This window comes from Phyllobates terribilis, unplaced genomic scaffold, assembly GCF_046119375.1.
Source record: "Phyllobates terribilis strain yellow unplaced genomic scaffold, ASM4611937v1 Scaffold_3__8_contigs__length_932513732, whole genome shotgun sequence".
Lineage (NCBI taxonomy): Eukaryota > Metazoa > Chordata > Amphibia > Anura > Dendrobatidae > Phyllobates > Phyllobates terribilis.
Window position 1 is genome coordinate 351,376,460 of NW_027362763.1, and position 23,565 is coordinate 351,400,024.

Here is a 23,565-nt window from a genome sequence, read left to right on the forward strand (position 1 = left end):
TTCCCTAATTTTGCATTATCATAAGGATAACAGGAGAAATTTGTTGTGCAATTTCTCCTGAGTACGCCGATACCCGATATGTGGGGGAAAACCACTGCTTTGGTGTACGGCAGGGTTCGGAAGAGAAAGGAGCGCTATGCTGGCTGGGATAGGTTGCAGACACCATGTCACATTTGAAGAGTCGCTGACATGCCGAGACAGCAGAAACCCCCACAAGTGACCCCATTTTGTAAACTACACCTCTCAAGGAATTCATCTAGGGAAGTAGTGAGTATTTTTTAATTTTTAAATTTATACCATTGGGCAGTGAAAAAAGCATAATTATATTTTTACCACAAAAAAATGTTTTACCCTCAGATTTTACATTTTCACACAGGGCAATGGGTAAAAATGGTGCCGAAATGTGTCACACAATTTCTTCTAAAAGTGGCAATACCCCATATGTGGCTGTATCGTACCGCTTAGCCATACGGCGAGATCTTGGGGGGACGGAGTGCTATTTGACAACTGGAGAACAAATTATTGTAGAATAGGCATTTGGATTTGGGAGCACAAAATTTTCTGAATTTCTTTTGGGGGGCAAGGGCCATTTCGCTTTTCCAGAGCCTTTCTGCTACCAGTAACTTGGAATATTTTTAACAGATGACGGACCTGAGTGGGGACTAGCTTTTTTTGAGGACTGAGTTGAAGCTTTTATTGGGAACATTTTATGTAACATTTATCCGGCGCTCTAGGCTGAGCACTTACATCGGGGTTTCCATCTAAATTTCCAAGTGATGTAATTCAGATGAAACCCCTGCGGGATCCATTCACTGTAATGAGGCAGCAAAGTTACTCTGGACTCCGTCTGGCCTCTGTTTAGAGGTGTCCTTTTTTTCAGAAGTGCACAAAACTGTGGCCAACCGCACTTTTATGCACGCCTAAAAAAACTGACACTGTGGGATCAAAGGCCAGATGGCATCCACAGTGCCTATATCCGCCTCATTACAGGGAATCTTCCGTCATGGGTTCCGTCTGAATCTCGTATTTCAGAGATTTACACGAAAACTCTGGTGTAAGTGCTCAGTGCAGAGCGCAGGATAAATGTGAGCAGAGCCTTACTGTGATCTTTGGGAGACATAATAAACAAATCAGTAGCAGGTGAAGAATTGGTTTTATTTTTTACGCCGTTCCTCGTGCGGTATAAGTGATGAAATTACTTTATTCTTCGGGTCGGTGCGATTACAGAGATACCAGATTTATATTGGGTTTTTATGATTGACAGCGGTCACACACTAAGAGACGCTTTTTTTTTGCAAAATCTAGTTTTTGCATCGCCATATTTTGAGAGCTATAATTTTTCCATATTTCGGCCGACAGAGTCATGTGACGGCTTGTTTTTTGCGGGACGAGTTGACATTTTTATTGGTACCATTTTTGGGTACGTGACATTTTTTGATCGCTTTCTATTCCGTTTTTTGGAAGGTAAAATTAACAAAAACCAACAATTCAGGAAATGTTTTTTGAGTTTTTTTTTATGCCGTTCTGCGTGTGGTAAAAGTGATAAGGCAGCGTTATTCTTCGGGTCAGTACGTTTACAGCAATACTACGCTTACTGTATATTTTTTTATGTTTTGGCGCTTTTACACAATAAAACAATTTTATAGAAAAAAAAATTTTTTTGCATCGTTTTATTCTGAGCGCTATAACTTTTTTAATTTTCGGCTGATGGAGCTGTATGGCAGCTTTTCTTTTGCGGAACAAGATGACGCTTTCAGCGGTATCATTTTTATTTCCATTTTGCTTCTGGACCGCATTTTTTCCCACTTTTTGTTTGGCAATATGATGAAAAAGCATAGTTTTTTGCTCCGTTTTTAATTTATTTTTATTACGGTGTGCACAGAAGGAGTTAGTGTGACAGTTTTATAGATCGGGTTGTTTCGGACGCGGCGATACCAAATATGTGTACTTTTTTTTGTTTTTGCATAAATATACGGATTTATTGGTTTAATATTTTATTTATTTATTTTTATTTATTTTGTGATTTTTTTTTTTTTAACAGTTTGAAAACATTTTTTTGACTTTTTTTTTACATTTTTACTTAGTCCCTGTATGGGACATTAATTTTTATTTTTCTAATCACTGATGTCATGCAATGTACTAGATATGTATTACATTACATGACATCTTTGCTGACTGTTTCACAGTCAGTGTGTCCTGCCAGGCTTCAGCTGCAGGCTGAGCCTAGCAGGACACCATATATGGCAGATCTGGAGGCGGTCATGTGACCTCCAGCTGCCATAACAACGGAAGGTCCTGGAAGCTATCAGGGGGCCGTCGGAGAGGTAAGTTGACGACCCCCTCTCCTCTCACTATCTTCTATATGCCGCGATCACTATAGATCGCGGCATATAGAAGATAGCAAAGGGTTAACATCATTGGGACCTGTTCCAATCAGGTCCCGATGATGTCCCCCATCAGAGCTATCGCTCTGCACCGTAACCGCAGCGCATGCAGGACCCTGGGGGTCCTGAGCGCTGCGGGACTACACACCGTTTTTAAACATCGGCTCTGCACAGAGCCCAGGCAGCGCCGACGTTTATGTACAGTGGGCGGTCCTGAACCGGTTAATAGAAAAACTATGCTTTCAAGTAGCTTTTCAGAATAAGGAGTCCTGTACATGAGGAATAACACCATTTGTGGCCATTATGTGACTTGCACCCTGCATTCTCATCAGTTTCCCCCTCTGTATGTTTTATCGATAACTGGTAATCCACTGTTTGCTGGGCGGAGGATGTGAGTTGCAGTGATTTCTCCCATAGACAGCACAGAACAGAGGGGAATCCCTGGTCTTAATTGAACTTTTAGCTCACATAGACAAGCTGTAGTAACATGAAGGACATAATACAGCAGAGCTGAGCTGTCTGTCGGAATCAAGCTTTGATGGAAGGTAAAACACTTGTTATAGAGCTCTGCACAATTTTTTGTCTGTCTGTTCACTTTAAAAATACAGCAATCAGCCCAGTAAGTGATGCATCGCTGGAATCAAGGTCTCTTACCCTACTTCATGCTGCTCTCAGATTGGGTAGCAAACACTTGGTGAAATGCCGCTTATCTACATGGTTTACATATAGCTGGAAGTGAATAAAGAATATATAAAGAGTCTTAGATTTGGCGTGGTCTATTTCTTCAAACTCTGTGGTTTCCTTTCCTCTTTGTAGAAGTCTCTGAGATGCATCCATTATTGCCTAATCTTTGTTCTTGTTTACTAGTCCCATATTCAAGACAAGAGCCTAAAATGTCAGAATCTCCGCTGCTTCTTTGGTGGTTTGTGTGAAAAACAGTTCCAACATTTCAACAACTTTTTTCGTTTGTTTTACTGACTTTACACAAAGAAATTACTTTTTTAAAATAATTTTTTATTGCTATATTCTAGGAGCCATGATATTTGTATTTTTCCATTGCGGAAACTGTGGGAGTTTTATGCAGGATATGCTGTAGTTTTTATTTATTGCATCATTTTTGAGTAAATGCAGCAGTTTGATCGATTTTTATTCATTTTATCAGTAACAAGGTTACTAAAAAAACGCAATTCAGGTGTTCATTTTTTTTCATTTTACTGTTTACTCTCGGATTTTATAGTTTTAGCCATTACAGACATAGTGATATCAGTTATGTATATTTTTAAAAATTTGTTTTCCAGTGATCAATTATTGCATTGGGTTAACATGTAATTTTTACACTGTTTAGTTGCTAATTAGACACTTAGCCTAATGGGATTACATACACAAAGCTGAAGGCCATGGTAAATATTTGTAGTCCCCATGTGATAACAAAAGAAGAGCAGCACAGTGTGGTTCCTCTGTTATTTCTCCTGGAAATTTATGAATAATTGCTGCTCTACCTTTGTTATTATATGGGAACTACAAATATTTTCTACAATAGAGATGTCAGAACTAGACCACTAAAGAAAAACCTCTGCAAGTGCAATAGCTCAGTGCTCAGGAGATATCCACTGCTTACTAACTTGGGTACAAAGGTTAAAATTAAAAAGGATCCTTTGAACTGCATTTCTCCTTCCCTTTACATTTCTAGTACTGATTTGGAACAGTTAATTTTCTGACAATTCACCCCAAAGTGAAAGTAAAAATTTGTTCCTGTAAATTTTCACGCAGCATTTTACTGGAATCCTCACTTATTGGAAGAACATACAAAGGGTGTGTCAAAATTATAGCAGGTCTACACACACAGTAAGGTTTTGGCAGTTTGACCAGTATACCAGAGGTCTTTCCACTTCTACTCCCATACAATAACTGAGGCAGCTGACCTGCCTTAAATAGCCCTTTCAAAATCCTGCAGCTGGAGATATGGGAACGGTCAGTCCCACCCAGCTTTTGTGACCGTTCCTAAAACCTGGACCCAAAATCCGGGCCTATTGAAAGAAGCTCTCAGCAACAACAGTGCTGGAGCCTCCTTTTCCAGGCTTCACAGCACCTCAGTGACACATATCTCCCATCCAGTACCTGTCCAGCTGCATCCTTACAATGGTCATAAAAATGAGTCGAAGCAGGGGACAGCTGGTTACACCCCATGCTATGTAAGTGAAGCTTTTCTTTTAAAGCATCTAGAGGTGCTGGGACTCATAGTTGCTTCTTGGTGGCAATGTGAATTTTTCTGCAGTGGGATCAGTCATGACTACTGCCCCAAAGTTCAATAGACCTGCGGTAGAAATAAACCCTCGTCAGATGAACGGAACTCATTTTCAGTTGTAAAAATGTATGCAAAAATACTGCCTGTGTATATATAATATACAAATAAAATATAATAGGTTTAGGGACCTATGGGAGAAACAAGATTAATTTCAAAAGAAACTACCCAAATGAACTTGCTCGCTATTCATACTGCAGGATATGTCAGTATAAGGCTACGTTCAGTATTTGGTCAGTATTTTACATCAGTATTTGTAAGCCAAAACCAGGACTGGGTGATAAATACAGAAGTGGTGACGTGTTTCTAGTATACTTTTCCTCTGATTTTTCCACTCCTGGTTTTGGCTTACAAATACTGATGTAAAATACTGACCAAATACTGAACGTGTGAATGTAGCCTTAGGCGCAGTCAGATGGAGGTATAAATCGGACCACGACTGGACTGGCCACGGCCCTCCTGACCAGAGTGCAACGGCTTCATATATTTTTATGTAGCTGTCAGGCTCAGGTCAGGAGAGCTGCGGCAAGTCCGAGCATTGAGGTCCGATTTATACAGCCATCTGACTGCGCCCTTAGGCTATGTTCAGGTCTTTTTGCTGTGCTCTTTTCTGCAGCTAAAACATGCTCTCTTTGCAGGAAAAACGCTAAATTCAAAATGCCAGTTTTTCAGCGTTTTGACTGCTTTTTTGGGTGAGGATTAAATGTGTACTTTGTCTACAGTACATATTTTTTTCACTTTCTCATTGCTTTCTATGGCTGAAAAAACGCTGCAAAAACCCTGAAAGAATTATGATGCTGCAAATTTTAAAAGTGCTGCAGTTTTCCAATTCGGTCAGGAAATAAAACAAGCGTGTGCATAAGATTTCTGAAATTGCATAGCTTTTGCTGGTATTGTAAAAAACAGCTTTTAATTTGCAGGGGAAAAAAAAGCAGCAAAAAAAACTCTTAAAAAATACAATGTGTGAACGCAGCCTAAGGCTCTGTTCACTAGTTAGTTCCATTTTTGGATCCATTTTGGGATGACAAAAATGGAAATCATATGATATAATACAAGATGTACTTATGTGAATGGGGACAAAGATGTTCTAAAATATCTTTGACTGGAAACCAGATGCAATTCATTTCTGGCTGCATTAAAAAGTGCAATCTGCACAACAGTTTCCAAAAAATAGATCGCAACTGGATCCGTCTTTTAACACTGAAGTCTATAGGAAATGGATCATAACGTATGGCTATGTGGCAACGAATCAGTTCTTGAGCACTACGCAGGTAGAAAACCAGGAGCGGACATAGACAGGAGAGGGCCCTGTGCAGGAATAATATATGGGCCCTTTGCAGTCCAATAGTTCATCATAATGCACAATCTCACCTGCTTAGGAGTGGGTAGAGGACCCGCTTAATAGGAGCCCAACGGTGTGTCCACCCTTGCCTAGGACACTAGTGATGTTCAGAGTCTAGTAAAAATGGATCCGTTACAAACGGAACAAAAACAAATGCAAACCATAAATTAAAGTGTGCACCAATTTTGTTCCATTTGTAATGGACCCATTATTATTTTTAAATACTGGATCTGTTACATTGTTACATATCGATGAGAGCTGGACATGTGCACAGAGCCTACGTACGTGCCTATAAGTCTGTGTGCTTATAGAAATTCCTCACTTGCTTTCTAATTTCCAGATAAAAAGGAACCACAGATCTCACGTTATATCTGGAGGTCACGCATTTACTGCTCATTTCTCCTAAGTCAAAAACAAAAAGCAAAGTGATCTGCAGGTTCATCTAGTTCCTCTTTATCTGTGAATAGATTTCGGTTTCACTGAGACTAGAACAAAAAATATTTCCTTTAGAAGTGTCAGTGACAAAGTGTCCTCACTTAGTCACATCTCTGCAGTTAATCATTAGAGTGTGACTTTAGTTTAAACCCTCTTTATTGCGTATACGAGGAAATGACTTACACTGTTCCCATCGGCAGCTCCTGTCCATGCGCCGTATCAGACCTCGCTATATGTCTTATTGGAGCCCTGACCAATCTATGTAGTGCATGGATTATACAGAAACCATCCAACACTAACAGCAGGGCTCAGAGATAACATGTCAAACCGCCAAAGATCACAATATGGCCACACGACACCACAGTAGAATGGAAGCGTTGGGACAAGAAAACCGCAGCAACTGTGACATGCCAAGTGCAGAAAAGCCAAAGATGGCAGGACCTTTCCCCACTAACATCCTAATGAAGGTCAATGAAGCATCATCAGAACTACAAAACTCTTTGAATAGTCCAGGCCTAAGTCTGCTCTGCTTTCAGAAAGATCTAGAAGACAAAAAATTCTGCAGAGCTTCTACTCGCGCTTCTGAACCAAAAGGAGTCCTAAGAAAAGCCTATGGAAAACAGACAGCGCACCTGGAGCGCTGCCGAGGACTGGGGCCACACGGCGACATTTGTCAGAAATTCTCAGACAAGCCGTGCAACAAAAACGTGTGCGACTATTCTACAGCTCTGATTTACTGTAAAATAGAAGCGCCAAGCTGTGACAAGCCGCTTGCAATAATGTCTATGGCACGTGTGTCACTTGTAAATTGTGACAGAAGGTCCCAAACATTTGAGCCTCCGGGTAAGGGCACAGTCAGATGGCAGTATTACTTGTGCGAGGATCGCATCACAAACCTCGGACTGGCCGTCCGCTCGCCTGACCTGAGCGTGACAGCATGTATTTCTATGCAGCCGTCACACCCAGGTCAGAGCAGACGGCCAGTCCGAGCTTTGCGATGCGATCCTCACGCAAGTAATACAGCTATCTGACTGCGCCCTAAGGCCTCATTCACATGTCCGTGTGCACATATGTACTGTATCCGTCTTTTTCACATATACCCAGTATAACCTATTGGGCTACTCACATGTTCGTGCTTTTAACGGTCCGTGGGTCTGTGCAAAATACACAAAGAAATGTCTGTTTTTTTTTTGCAGCAACAAGCTGGATGGTAAGACCGGACACACGGACCAAACGCTGATGGTAAGACTGGACACACGAACCAAACGGTGATGGTAAGACCGGACACGCGGACCAAACGGTGATGGTAAGACCGGACACACGGACCAAACGCTGATGGTAAGACCGGACACACGGACCAAACGCTGATGGTAAGACCGGACACACGAACCAAACGGTGATGGTAAGACCGGACACGCGGACCAAACGGTGATGGTAAGACCGGACACGCGGACCAAACGGTGATGGTAAGACCGGACACGCGGACCAAACGGTGATGGTAAGACCGGACACGCGGACCAAACGGTGATGGTAAGACCGGACACGCGGACCAAACGGTGATGGTAAGACCGGACACGCGGACCAAACGCTGATGGTAAGACCGGACACACGGATGGTAAGACCGGACACGCGGACCAAACGCTAATGGTAAGACCGGACACACGGACCAAACGCTAATGGTAAGACCGGACACACGGATGATAAGACTGGACACACGGACCAAACGCTAATGGTAAGACCGGACACACGGATGATAAGACTGGACACGCGGACCAAGCGCTGATGGTAAGACCGGACACGCGGACCAAGCGCTGATGGTAAGACCGGACACGCGGACCAAACGGTGATGGTAAGACTGGACACACGAACCAAACGGTGATGGTAAGACTGGACACGTGGACCAAACGGTGATGGTAAGACCGGACACACGGACCAAACGCTGATGGTAAGACCGGACACACGGACCAAACGCTGATGGTAAGACCGGACACACGAACCAAACGGTGATGGTAAGACCGGACACGCGGACCAAACGGTGATGGTAAGACCGGACACGCGGACCAAACGGTGATGGTAAGACCGGACACGCGGACCAAACGGTGATGGTAAGACCGGACACGCGGACCAAACGGTGATGGTAAGACCGGACACGCGGACCAAACGCTGATGGTAAGACCGGACACACGGATGGTAAGACCGGACACGCGGACCAAACGCTAATGGTAAGACCGGACACACGGATGGTAAGACTGGACACACGGACCAAACGCTAATGGTAAGACCGGACACACGGATGATAAGACCGGACACGCGGACCAAGCGCTGATGGTAAGACCGGACACGCGGACCAAGCGCTGATGGTAAGACCGGACACGTGGACCTTTACAGGGGGGCAGCACACACACATTACAGGGGGGCAGCACACAGCAGCTCATTTTGCCCCTGGTTCTCTCTCTCTCTCTCACATCATGTGGAGATCACAGGAGGAATCATATGAGCTCCGCTGACATCAGCTGCCTGGGCGGTGGTGAGAACTGAGGAGGTCAGGACCTGCTGGGAGTTGTAGTACCACCGGCGCAGGACAGGCAGGCTGCAGACAGTGGGGCAGGAGCTGTCACATGACATATGGCACCTACAGCCGCTGATACTTCCTGGTAATTTCCCGGGGATGAGCCGCAGTCAGCGCTCCGGGGACGGTGCTCGTGGTTAGGTGGTCCTGTCCGGGTCACGCCTCGGTGGGCGGGGGAGACTTGTACCTGAGCTGTCAGTGTGAGGAGTGGCCGGAGACACCATGGACGAGCGCAGCCCGCTGGTCACCTACAAGCTGAGCGTCTCCACAGACGAGGGCGGCGGGAGGAATGGCCGGTCCCGGGGCGGCGGGCAGCGTGCCGGCACCAAGAAGCTCTCCACCTTCCTGGGAGTCGTGGTGCCCACCCTGCTGGCCATGTTCAGCGTGGTGCTCTTCCTCAGGATAGGTAAGCCATGCCCTCCATTATGTGTCCTGCCGGCATGGGCACCGCTGCCCCGTCCTCACCTGTTATGTAATTACGGCACCTCGCCACCAGGGCAGTGCACCTCCTGCAGACGCCATACAGTGTGCCAGGAAGAGCTCTGCAGCAGAGTGCCAGCCACAGCCTGGTCATAGCACAGTGTGCCATCAGTAGTGGACCAATTACAGATCTGCTTCACAGTGTGCCACCTACAGATGTCCTAAACAATTACCCCCTGAACAGTGTGTCACCACAGATGATCTTATCTATAAATCTCTGCATAATGAAGTGAGATTTGTCATCTCACTTGATGCCTATGCAGAGCGCTGTAACCAATGACAAATTGGTCTCAACTGCAGCGCTCTGCATAGGCAGTGACTGAGGCTGAGCTGCTGAAGACAGTAATGAACCATATGCACTGCTAGTGGTGGAATATTGTCTGCATTAATGGCTGATTTTAGGTTTAAGATAATTAGGGTTAGTGGTAAGGTATAGGGTTACTGCCAGGCTAAGGTATAGGGTTACTGCCAGGGTAAGGAATACAGATAGAGGTGATCATAATTTTATTTCTATAGCGCCAACATATTCCGCAGCACTTTCCAATTAAGCGGGGACACATACAGACAATACAGGGTAACACTTAGTTCACCAGTTCCAGGAGGAGCGAGGACCTTCTGCTCAAGCTACAATCTACTCTGACAAGCAAAAGGGTAACAATGCTTAGAACTTTTGACTTTCAGGCTCCATATCTCACCATCCACTACTGCTTTGAACACGAGTCTACCATCATTTTATAGACAATCATCTTGGCTATCTCATACATAAATTTGACTTGCAACTATTTAGCATATGATTAGTTATGCAGATTCTTATGTCGCTGCATTGTTATTGTTTTGCAATCTTCTTATGACTACATTGGAGTCAGTGCTTCTGCACCCTTTTTCGGGCCACCAGACTTGTGTAACGTGTGTCGTACAGTGCTTGCTTGGACGTCTGTGATCTCACTATTACGAAGCAGACGAGTCACCTCCACTGCTGTGTTTGTCACATCAGGACTGATAGACCTTGTGATGAGCCAAATTGTTGACTCTGATATTTTAAGTGGACGTCTACCTCTTGACTTTTGAATGGACGGACGGACTTCATTTCATACTCTTACAACTGTCATGGCACTCACATGATGCAGTTTTCTTGGCAGAGCGTGCACTATTGATGAGCTAGATGATGCTGGTTCTCTTTTCTTGGGAAATCTCCTTCATGGCTGCTCCTTGATTCGAACCGGAACCTTTCGCTTGGGAATCAACCTAATAACACACAAAGCTATTAGGGAATGTGAGAACAGGTTGTTTTGTCATATTCAGGAAGAAAAAGATTTTTCCACCACCAGAAGCAAAACCGTAACAATGCAGTGACATGACAAGAATCTGCATAACTAATCATATGCTAAATAGTTGCAAGTCAAATTTATGTATGAGATAGCCAAGATGATTGTCTGTAAAATGATGACAGTCTCATGTTAGAAGCAGTAGTGGACGGTGAGATATGGAGCGTGAACGTCAAAAGTTCAAAACATTGTTACCTTTTTGCTCATCACTGTATAAGGAAATAGGGGGACACAATAGGTAAAAAAATGCTGGTTATGTGTGGTCCAGCCATCATTATAATAAGCTGCATGATCCGGTATCTGTCTAAGGCCACGGCCCCACTATCAGTATTTGGTCAGTATTTTTTCTCAGGAGTGGGAGCCGAAACCAGGAGTGGGTGATAAATGCAGAATTGGTGACTTGTTTCTATTATAGCTTTTTTCTGATTGTTTCTCACCTGGTTTTAGCTCCCACTCCTGAGAAAAAATACTGATCTAATACTGACCAAATACTGATAGTGGGGCCGTGGCCTTAGACAGATACTGGCTTTTGACCGGATCATGCAGCTTATTTAAAATGCCCTATTACAAGTGCAAACTGCTATTGAGTGCATGGAGGATGTGGAGACAGATGAGTAGGAAGGACCAGATTCTGAGGGAAATTTAGAAAGAGGGAACTGGTGAGAGTTAGGCTTATCACTTCAATTCACCAACCTATTTAAAGAGATATGTTTTAAAAGCCCATTTAAAAACGTGGGGGCTAGGTATTAGTCGGAGTGACCGGGGTAGTGCATTCCAGAAAACTGCCGCAGCACGAGAGAAGTCTTGGAGACGGAGGTGGGAGGTTCGGATTATGGAGGATGTTAGTCTTAGATCAGTTGCGGAGCGGAGAGCATGGGTAGGGTGATAGACAGATGAGGGAAGAGATATAGGGTGGAGGTCCTTGTGGGTGAGAGAGATAAGTTTGTATTGTATTCTGTAATGAATGGGTTCCTTTTTGTTATTGTGGAGTTTGCAGTGACCGTATGGGGGTATATACATACAGTGGTGGCTAAAAGTATTGTCACCCCTGCAATTCTGTCAGATAATACTCAGTTTCTTCCTGAAAATGATTGCAATCACAAATTCTTTGGTATTATTATCTTCATTTAATTTGCTTGCAAGGAAAAAACAGAAAAGAGAATGAAGCAAAAATCAAATCATTGATCATTTCACACAAAACTCCAAAAATGGGCCAGACAAAAGTATTGGCACCCCCAGCCTAATACTTGGTTGAACAACCGCTTCCGGTAACCATCAATGAGTTTCTTACAATGCTCTGCTGGAATTGTAGACCATTCTTCTTTGGCAAACTGCTCCAGGTCCCTGATATTTGAAGGGTGCCTTCTCCAAACTGCCATTTTGAGATCTCTCCACAGGTGTTCTATGGGATTCAGGTCTGGACTCATTGCTGGCCACCTTAGAAGTCTCCAGTGCTTTCTCTCAAACCATTTTATAGTGCTTTTGGAAGTGTGTTTTGGGTCATTGTCCTGCTGGAAGACCCAGCTTTCTCACACTGGGTCCTACATTATGCTGCAAAATTTGTTGGTAGTCTTCAGACTTCATAATGCCATGCACACGGTCAAGCAGTCCAGTGCCAGAGGCAGCAAAGCAACCCCAAAACATCAGGGAACCTCCGCCATATTTGACTGTAGGGATCGTGTTCTTTTCTTTGAATGCCTCTTTTTTTTTTCCTGTACACTCTATGTTGATGCTTTTTGCCAAAAAGCTCTACTTTTGTCTCATCTGACCAGAGAACATTCTTCCAAAACGTTTTAGGCTTTCTCAGGTAAGTTTTGGCAAACTCCAGCCTGGCTTTTTTATGTCTCGGGGTAAGAAGTGGGGTCTTCCTGGGTATCCTACCATACAGTCCCTTTTCATTCAGACACCGACGGATAGTACGGGTTGACACTGTTGTACCCTCGGACTGCAGGGCAGCTTGAACTTGTTTGGATGTTAGTCGAGGTTCTTTATCCACCATCCGCACAATCTTGCGTTGACATCTCTCGTCAATTTTTCTTTTCCGTCCACATCTAGGGAGGTTAGCCACAGTGCCATGGGCTTTAAACTTCTTGATGACACTGCGCACGGAAGACACAGGAACATTCAGGTCTTTGGAGATGGACTTGTAGCCTTGAGATTGCTCATGCTTCCTCACAATTTGGTTTCTCAAGTCCTCAGACAGTTCTTTGGTCTTCTTTCTTTTCTTCATGCTCAATGTGGTACACACAAGGACACAGGACAGAGGTTGAGTCAACTTTAATCCATGTTAACTGGCTGCAAGTGTGATTTAGTTATTGCCAACACCTGTTAGGTGCCACAGGTAAGTTACAGGTGCTGTTAATTACATGAATTAGAGAAGCATCACATGATTTTTCAAACGGTGCCAATACTTTTGTCCACCCCTTTTTTTAGGTTTGGTGTGGAATTATATCCAATTTGGCTTTAGGACAATTCTTTGTGTTTTTTCATTGAAGACAAATTAAATGAAGATAATAATACCAAAGAATTTGTGATTGCAATCATTTTCAGGAAGAAACTGAGTATTATCTGACAGAATTGCAGGGGTGCCAATACTTTTGGCCACCACTGTATATTCCATGTGTTGGAATCGGAGGTGTATATATCATACCCACACTGTGAGTTCCCCAATAACTGGCCTCGTAGTGGCAGCAGAAACAGTCATGTCCATTACTCGTCAGTCAGCTGTGTAATTGTCCTGATGATTGGATGATTGGAGGCAGTGGAGTGGTGTCCCTTGACACACTGGCGGCAGCGGTGGGATCTGCGTGACTTTCTCTGCTGTTATCTTTAACATTCATCATTTGCAATTTTTAAAAAAGTCCCTTATTTTTTTGCACATATGTACTTTACTACTATATTATTTGTATGTGTTACTTTTTTGCACAATTAAAGACCAACATACAGCATTTTATAGGATAGGGCGACTTTTTACTATAATAAGTTGAAAACGAGCCAAAAAAGCATCTTTGAATCAGCAGCAAAATTATATTCATAGCAGATTTAATCTCTACTACATTAGAGCACCACTCCAGCGGTTTTTGTTTTTTTTTCATTGCAGCACTGTAGTTCCTTTCCCCTAGTCTCATACTTACCAGCCGCCATCTTCATCTGTTATTCGCACCGTTCCAGCCGGTCTCTAGCAGTACGTGACCTGCTTATCGCTCATGTTTGCTGGGTGGTCCTGAGGTCACTACTCAATGTAAGTCTATGGGAGCCAGAATGAGGTTCTGATAGACTTACCGGGAGAGCTTGTGATTGTTGCCTCTGACTTCTGGTCAGTCAGAAATAGTGGTCACAAGATGGCGGTGCGAGACCAGAGCGGCATCGGGAACAGCTGAAGATAGTGGCTGATAAGTATAAGACTATGGTCAGGGAACTTACACCCCAGCGCTGAAAAAAAACCACTGGAGTGGTGCTTTAACCCCTTCCTGACCCTGGATGTACTGAGTATGTCAAGGTGATTTTGTGTGCGCGATCGCCTCCAGGTGTTCAGCTAATATCATAGCCGACACCCAGCACTCCCTGCCAGGAACGGTGTCCGCACTGCAGTTTAACCCCGTAAATCCTGCGATTGATATAGATCGCAGTATTTAGAAGACAGGCAGAGGGAGGGGCCTCCTCTGCCCTCCTATCTACGTCATTGCTGGGGCCCAATCGTTGCCATGGTGACCCTATGTCATGATGACAGCCGGGTCACCAGGCTCTAGCAAGTAGTTAGGTCAAGCACTGTGCATGACTAACGTAACTTGTCAGTGCAGCACTGACAGAATAGCAACGCTCCAGTAAAATCTGCACTATAATATGGCGCTCCTTCCCTTCTGAGCTTTGCGCTGTGCCTGAAAAGTATTTCCCAATTACATGTAGGGTACAACAAACTGAGGTCAATTTTTTCCTATTAGCCCTTAGAAAAACTTAAAACTTAGGCTAAAACAACATTTTAGTGGTAAAAACGTAATTATTCTTTTTTCTCCGCCCAATGGTATAAAATTCTGTGAGGCACATGTGGTGTCAATATGATCAATGCAACCCTAGATGAATTCATTGGAGGTTGTAGTTTGTAAAATTATGTCACTTATGGGGGGTTTCTGCTGTTCTGGCACCTCAGGGCCTTTGCCAATGTGACATGGCACCCTCAAGCCATTCCAGCACAATCTGAACTCCAATATGGCGCTTCTTCCCTTCTGAGCTTTGCACTGTACCTCAGAAGTAGTTTCTGACCACTTATGGGGTATCGGCGTACTCAGCAGAAATTGCACAACAAATTTTGGGGTCCATTTTCTCCGGGTATCCTTGTGAAAATGAAAAATTTTGTGGGAATAATTATTTTTTTTAATTTTCACAGATCAATGTTGTAATATTATGTGAAGCGCCTGTGAGTTCAAGTTGCTCACCACATGTCTAGATAAATTCCTTGTGGGGTCTAGTTTCCAAAATAGGGTCCCTTGTGGGGGTTTCCACTTTTTAGGCACATTAGGATCTCTCCAAACGTGACATGACATCCGCTCTCGATTCCAGCCAATTTTGCGCACCAAAAGTACAATGGCGCTCCTTCCGAGCTCTGCCATGCTCCCCAACAGTAGTTTTCCCCCACATATGGGGTATTGGCGTACTTAGCAGAAATTGCCTACATATTTTAGGGTTATTTTTCTCCTGTTACCCTTGTGAAAATAAAAAAATTGGGTCTAAAGTAAAATGTTTGAAAAAAAAGTTCATTTTTTCCATCCACATTACATGTGAAGCACCTGAAGTGTTAATAAACATCTTGAATGTGGTTTTGAGCACCTTGAGGGGTGCTGTTTTTAGAATGGTGTCACTTTGTGTGTATTTTCTGTCAGATAGGCCCCTCAAAGTCACTTCAAATGTGATGTGGTCTCTAAATTAAATGGTTTTGTAAATTTTGTTGGAAATTTGAGAAATCGCTGGTCAACTTTTAACCCTTCTAACTTCCTGACCCAAAAAAATTGTTTCAAAAATTGAGCTGATGTAAAGTAGACATACGGGAAATGTTCTTTATTAACTATTTTGTGATTTAAGGGCATAAAAATTAAAAGTTTGAAAATGCGAAATTTTCAAAATTTGTCAAATTTCCGATTTTTTTAAAAAAATTAACACAAGTCATATTGTATAAATTTTACCAGTATCATGAAGTAGAATATGTCAAGAAAAAAAAAACAATCTCAGAATCACTGGGATCTGTTGAAACGTTCCAGAGTTATTACCTCATAAAGTGACACTGGTCAGAATTGTAATATTTGGCCTGGTCAGAAAGGTGAAGACAGGCTTGGGGGAAGAAGGGGTTAAAAGGGGTGAAATCCACAGCACAAGTTGACTGGCTGCAAATCGTAAAATGTGCAACATGTCAATTTCCGTGCAGTGGAATTCTGCAGCATGTGGATGAGTTTAGTAAAATCAGTACTGTAATCAGCTGCCCATTTTCCCGCACAAAACCAAGCATAATATTCACAGATGTTCAGTCCTGTGTGGACCTACATAATAATTTCCAGTTACATTCTATTGGGAATCTACTTTTCTTTGAGGAGGTATTCCAATTTGTGTAATAAAAATGATACAAATTTCCAATATACTTTCAGTAGCAACTTCTAACATTATTTAACCAATTCAAGATCTGCAACTGATCTATGACTAACATCCTCCATAATCCGAACCTCCTATCTCCATCTCTAAGACTCCTCTTGTGCTGCGCCAGTTTTCTGGAATGCACTACCCCAGACGATCAGATTCATTTCCTCAGAATCTGGTCCCTCCTATTCATCTGTCTCCACATTCTCCACGTACCCAATAGCACTTGGTAACTGTACTTACTGGCTGATGACAGTGTCATGCAGCTTTATTCATTATAATGATGGCTGGACGGTACAAGAACTTTTTACCTGTTGTGTCTCCCCTATTTCCTTGTAGATTGTACACTTGCGAGTAGGGCCCTCACTTCTGTACCTGTTGAACTATGTGTTACGTTGTATTGCCATTATTGTCTGTACATGTCCGCGTTCAATTGATTTATACAGCTGACATGTGCCCGCAACAGCCGCGGGTGGAATTGCGATCCACCCACGGCTGTTAACATGTTAAATGCCGCTGTCAATCTCTGACAACGGCATTTAACAGCGCCGCGCCGGAAGCGCATCACTTACCCCACCCATTGGTGACTCCGTCACGTGATCGCGGGTCACTGATGGATGGGCATGACAACCCTGGGTCTGCAGCAGACCCTAGTGGTTGTCATGTAAAGATCGCTATGATCGCCACCTAGTGGTTGGCGCTCATAGCACAGGAGCATTTCTGCTACATAGAGGTGATCTGCTCATCACCTCTATGTAGCAGAGGCAATCGGACAGTTGCTGCTTCTAGTCTCCTATGGAGACTATAGAAGCAAGCAAAAAGTGTTAAAAAAATGTTTTTAAAAATATTTAAAAAATTCTATATATATAAAAATTTAAATCACCCCCCTTTCGCCCCATTCAAAATAAAATAAAAAAAAACCAAAAAAAACCCACACACACATATTTGGTATCGCCGCGTTCAGAATCGCCCGATTCATCAATATAAAAAAAGAATTAATCCGATCGGTAAACGGCGTAGCGAGAAAAAAATTCTAAACGCCAGAATGACATTTTTTTGGTCGCAATAAAATGCGATAACTGGCGATTAAAACATCGGATCTACCCCAAAAAGGTATCAATAAAAACTTCAGCTTGGCGCGCAATAAATAAGCCCTCACCCAGCCCCAGATCCCTAAAAATAGAGACGCTACAGGTCTTGGCAAATGGCGCCTTTTTTTTTTTTTTTTTTTTTTTTTTTAGCAAACTTTTGGATTTTTTTTTCACCACTTAAATAAAAAAGAATCTATACGTGTTTGGTATCTACAAACTCGTAATGACCTGGAGGATAAGAATGGCAGGTCCGTTTTAGCATTCAGTGAACATGGTAAAAAAAAAAAAAAAAAAAAAAAATCTGTGGTATTGCACTTTTTTTTGCAATTTAATGCCACTTGGAATTTTTTTCCTGTTTTACCGTACACGATATGGTAAAACCAGTGATGTCGTTCAAATGTACAACTCGTCCCGCAAAAAATAAGCTCTCACACGGTCATATTGACCAAAAAATAAAAACGCTATGGCTCTGGGAACAAGGGGAGCAAAAAACGAAAATGCAAACAACGGAAAATCCCAGGGTCCTTAAGCGGTTAAGAGAGATTCATTTTTTTCTTTGCTATTCAAATAATTTTTCCCTCTTTTTTGGGGGGCTTAGGTTTGGTCCCTTTTATATTCATATTTTTTTTTTTTTTTTTTTTTGCTGATTGGGGGAAAATGTGAAGAAAACATGTGTGGGTTTTTTTTGTTTTCTTTTATTACAAAGAACCACTAAAAATACATTTTAAGTATCCCTCTTTCTGCAATAATCATTTTTAAATATTCGGCATATAAAATTTTTTTAGATAGTGCTGATAGATTAGGTAGGGCTGGGACTAGGCACAGTGATCTGGCAGTGGCTTTCCTCTTCGTCTTATTTTTTTCCACTTTTGATTTCATACATTCTGAAAGAGCTTTGACGTAATTTAGTCATGTGACCTGTCATGCGACCGCTGAGGTCGGCGGTCGCGTGACCCGTCACATGACTAAATGGCGTCATGGCAGGTCCTTTTAGACCACCGCGAGGTGCCGGCAAGCCAGGACGGATCGGATAAGGACATCGGGGGCCATCAGAAGGTGAGTATAATATTCTTTTTTATTTTTTAACATTCTTTTACGGTCACACTATATAAATCCATGCCGTTTGCATGGATTTATATAGTGTGACCAAGTTGTGAAGCACTTTCCAAGTGATGCTAAAATCCGCTTGTCCCTGGCAGTAAAAACGCATGTAAAATCCGCATGCATTTTTTCTGCCAGGGAGATGCAGAAATGCTCAGGAAAAATCCAGAGCATTTCTGCATCGTGGGCACATATCCTAAGTCACTTTTCTTTTACTGTCTTCCGGTTTTCGTTGCCGTGTTTTGTGCAAAATTCTTCAAAATGGCACACGTGGTTCATGAATTTTGCGCAAAATCAAAAATACTCTTCATTCTTCTCTTTAACATTGAGCTTCAACGTTGCAAACAAAAAGTTGCATATTTCGTTATAATGTTAAAAAAAGTGCCCAAAAATTTCAGACATGTATATAAATAATCCAGAACAACCAGAGTACATGAGCGCTAAAATAATGTAGCCACTTTTTAAATGTTGCAATTGATGAATCAACCAAAAAAATCTGGATACCTCAAACACCCTCACGATGATACAAACAAACAGCTATAAAATAAACTTAAAAAGATGAAAGTTAAAAGAAGAATGAGGCGCAAGTGAAAAAGACCAAAACTAAAAAATGACAAAAGTAAAAAAAAAAAAAAAAAAAAGTAACAAATGCAATAATGAGTCGGGCCCAAAATGTATTAGCCTCCAATGTTTTAACCCAATTCTTGCCATGTTCAATAACAACCACAGCATCAACAGAGTTAGGGGGCTCAGTCCATTTGCTTTCTGCAAAGCTACAGTGGGGGCAACACTTCACTTTGCCATCTGGTAGACTGACAAATGCCCCCAGATCTGCCATAAGTGTAAGGCTATGTGCCCACGTTGCATTTATGAAGCAGAAAATTTCTGCTGCATAAATGCAAGTCCTCTCCTGGAAAAACGCATGCGGAATTCCGCACGCGTTTATCGCGCATTTTTCGCGCGTTTATCACGCGTTTTCCACATGCGGAATTGCCTTGCGTTTTTTATGCATTGGACAAAGGCAATTCCGCTTGCGGAAACGCAAAATTAATGAACATGCTGCGGATTTTTGAACGCGGCATAAACGCTGCGGAAAAATCCGCAGCATGTGCATAGAACTTGCGGAATCCCATTGGGGACCATGGGGTGCGGATATACATGCGTTTTTCAAGCGTTTACGCTGCGGAAATTCCGCAGCATATACGCTTGAAAAATGCTACGTGGGCACACAGCCTAAGGCTGTGTTTCCATGATGAGCATTTAATTTGCTGAGTTTTTGATGTTGCAGATTTTCTGCAGCATTTCTGCACTTACTAAGTAAGTTACCGTATACAGTGCCTACAAGTAGTATTCAACCCCCTGCAGATTTAGCTGGTTGACACATGCGGAATTAACTTGGCATTGTGACATTTGTACTGTAGATCAGCCTGGAAGTGGGAAATGCACTGCAGCAAATTTTGTTTTTTTTGTTTGTTTTTGTTTTTTTTTTAAAACGTTAAAAGTTAATTCAGAGTGTCATTTATTATTCAACCCCTCAAACCACAAGAATTCTGTTTGGTCCCCCTAAAGTATTAAGAAGTAGTTCAGGCACCAAGAATAATGAGCTTCACATGTGTGGGTTAAAGATCTCTTTTGCCAGCCTTTTCTGACTAAGACCCTCCCCAAACTAGTGAACAGCACTCAGACATGGTCAACATGGGAAAGACAAAGGAGCATTCCAAGGCCATCAGAGACAAGATCGTGGAGGGTCACAAGGCTGGCAAGGGGTACAAAACCCTTTCCAAGGAGTTGGGCCTACCTGTCTCCACTGTTGGGAGCATCATCCGTAAGTGGAAGGCTTATGGAACTACTGTTAGCCTTCCACGGCCAGGACAGCCTTTGAAAGTGTCCTCCCGTGCCGAGGCCAGGCTTGTCCAAAGAGTCAAGGCTAACCCAAGGACAACAAGGAAGGAGCTCCGGGAAGATCTCATGGCAATGGGGACATTGGTTTCAGTCAATACCATAAGTAACGTACTCCACCGCAATGGTCTCCGTTCCAGACGAGCCCGTAAGGTACCTTTACTTTCAAAGCGTCATGTCAAGGCTCGTCTACAGTTTGCTCATGATCACTTGGAGGACTCTGAGACAGACTGGTTCAAGGTTCTATGGTCTGATGAGACCAAGATCGAGATCTTTGGTGCCAACCACACACGTGACGTTTGGAGACTGGATGGCACTGCATACGACCCCAAGAATACCATCCCTACAGTCAAGCATGGTGGTGGCAGCATCATGCTGTGGGGCTGTTTCTCAGCCAAGGGGCCTGGCCATCTGGTCCGCATCCATGGGAAGATGGATAGCACGGCCTACCTGGAGATTTTGGCCAAGAACCTCCGCTCCTCCATCAAGGATCTTAAGATGGGTCGTAATTTCATCTTCCAACAAGACAACGACCCAAAGCACACAGCCAAGAAAACCAAGGCCTGGTTCAAGAGGGAAAAAGTCAAGGTGTTGGAGTGGCCTAGTCAGTCTCCTGACCTTAACCCAATTGAAAACTTGTGGAAGGAGCTCAAGAATAAAGTCCACATGAGACGCCCAAAGAACCTAGATAACTTGGAGAAGATCTGCATGGAGGAGTGGGCCAAGATAACTCCACAGACCTGTGCCGGCCTGATAAGGTCTTATAAAAGACGATTAGTAGCTGTAATTGCAAACAAGGGTTATTCCACAAAATATTAAACATAGGGGTTGTATAATATTTGACCCACACTTTTATGTTTAAAATTTAATAAAATTCAACTGAGCAACATAACTTTTTGGTTTGTAAGATTTATGCTTCTGTTCATAAATCCTACTCTCGTTTGCAGTTTGAAGGCTCTAACTTATTTGCATCTTATCAAACCAGCTAAATCTGCAGGGGGTTGAATACTACTTGTAGGCACTGTATACTCATGTATAAGCCGACTTTTTCCGCACATTTTTTATGCGGAAAAAGCCCTCCAATGCTTATATTCGAGAATATATTTATATTACAGTATATTCCGGTTGTGGATGGTGGTGGGTATGGGGTGGGGGGTCAGCAGAGGAGCAGTGCACAGGCAGTAGCCGGCTGCTGGAGCTACCATGTGTGCCCGCTGCTAAAGAAAATGAATATTCACTCTTCTCCACGCCCATGGGAGTGGATAGGAGTGAATATTCATTTTCCTTAATAGCGCACTCTGTAGCTGCAGCCGCCGGCTTCCTGCTGTGGCTCAGAAATTTTCTGTGCCCGCTATTAGAGAGTATGAATATTCACTCCTCCCACTCCCATGGGCATGGAGAAGAGTGAATATTCATTTTCTTTAGTAGCGGGCACACAGGATCGCTGAGCCGCAGCAGGAAGCCGGCGCCTGCGGCTTCAGTGTGCGGTATTAAAGAAAATGAATATTCCCTCCTCTCAACGCCCATAGTCCCGGCGTGGAGAGGAGTGAATATCCCCGCAGCTCACCTCAGCGTCTGAGGGCGCATGACTATGACGTCATGTGCTGCTCAAATGCTGATATTAGCTGCTAGCAGAACAGGGTGAATCACTGGAGCAGATTGAAGGAAGGTGAGTAGAAGTGTTTATTTTTTTCATGTGTGCAGTGATGGGGGGGCCATGCATACCAGGATTGGGGGATGAGGGGGGCCATGCATACCAGGATTGGGGGATGAGGGGGGCCATGCATACCAGGATTGGGGGATGAGGGGGGCCATGCATACCAGGATTGGGGGATGAGGGGGGCCATGCATACCAGGATTGGGGGATGAGGGGGGCCATGCATACCAGGATTGGGGGATGAGGGGGGCCATGCATACCAGGATTGGGGGATGAGGGGGGCCATGCATACCAGGATTGGGGGATGAGGGGGGCCATGCATACAAGAATTGGGGGATGAGGGGAGCATGCATACCAGGATTGGGGGATGAGGGGAGCATGCATACCAGGATTGGGGGATGAGGGGAGCATGCATACCAGGATTGGGGATGAGGGGGCCATGCATACCAGGATGGGGAAATTTACCAGTAGTTTCTGCATTTCTCACCCTAGGCTTATACTCAATAAGTTTTCCCAGGTACCTTGGCTTATACTCGAGTATATACGGTAGGTTACTTCCATTTTTTCATTAAGTTTTGAGTGCGATTTTTACGTTTTTATTTTGGTTTTGGCTCTGCGGTTTTTGTCTCTTTTTGGTTTGCCATGTTTTAAATAAAGCTAATTTGTTTTTGATACTTCCTGGTATTTCAGTGTGACAAAACTTTATCTATACAGTCACTTGTGGATTACATGTGTTTTTAGTGCATTTCTGCAGCGGATGTGCACTAAAAATGCATTTGGCATTTTTATTTTTTTACATCTTTTTTACATCTAATGCAATTCTATGGGGAAAATCTGCACATAAAACTCCACGTACTCAAGAGAAATTGACATACTGAGGATTTCCAACACGCACCGCAGGTCAGTTTAGGTTGAGTAACATAAAGCACAGTGGGGCAGGAGATTTCTATAAATCCCATCCACTTTGCTGGAACTGTAAGACGCTGTGTTTTTTGCACAGTGAAAATACACAAACGCATTGTGCTTAACATAATATGGACAGAAGGCAATATGGCTTTGAAATACTATATAGAGATCAAAAGATTGCTGCTTCAGGTTTTCTAGGGGGTAAAAAAAAGTATAAAGTTTTAACAAAATTATGTAAAAAAAATAAATAAATAATAATAAAAAAAAATAATACAGTTTTTATCTCAGTGATCTGTAGAATAAGAAACTTTTTATTTTAACAAATGCTAAAATAATGGCAGAATTGCTGTTTGTTTGCATCCAGCTAGAACAATCTATAAATATGTATCAGTAAATTATATGTACCTCAAAATAGTACAAAAAAAATCCTTGTAGCCATCCTGCTATAAGCT

The 23,565-nt window shown here is 43.0% G+C and overlaps 1 protein-coding gene across 1 annotated transcript in view; it reads left to right on the plus strand.

The window, feature by feature from the left end:
• The first annotated feature begins 8,966 nt into the window (after positions 1–8,966).
• The window catches only part of LOC141259365 (solute carrier family 12 member 9-like), a 304,002-nt gene continuing 289,403 nt past the window's right edge, over positions 8,967–23,565 (plus strand). The window contains exon 1 of the mRNA XM_073675250.1: positions 8,967–9,438. Coding sequence (XP_073531351.1) covers positions 9,255–9,438 — 184 coding nt within the window. The 5' untranslated portion in view covers positions 8,967–9,254. The remainder of the gene's footprint in view (positions 9,439–23,565) is intronic.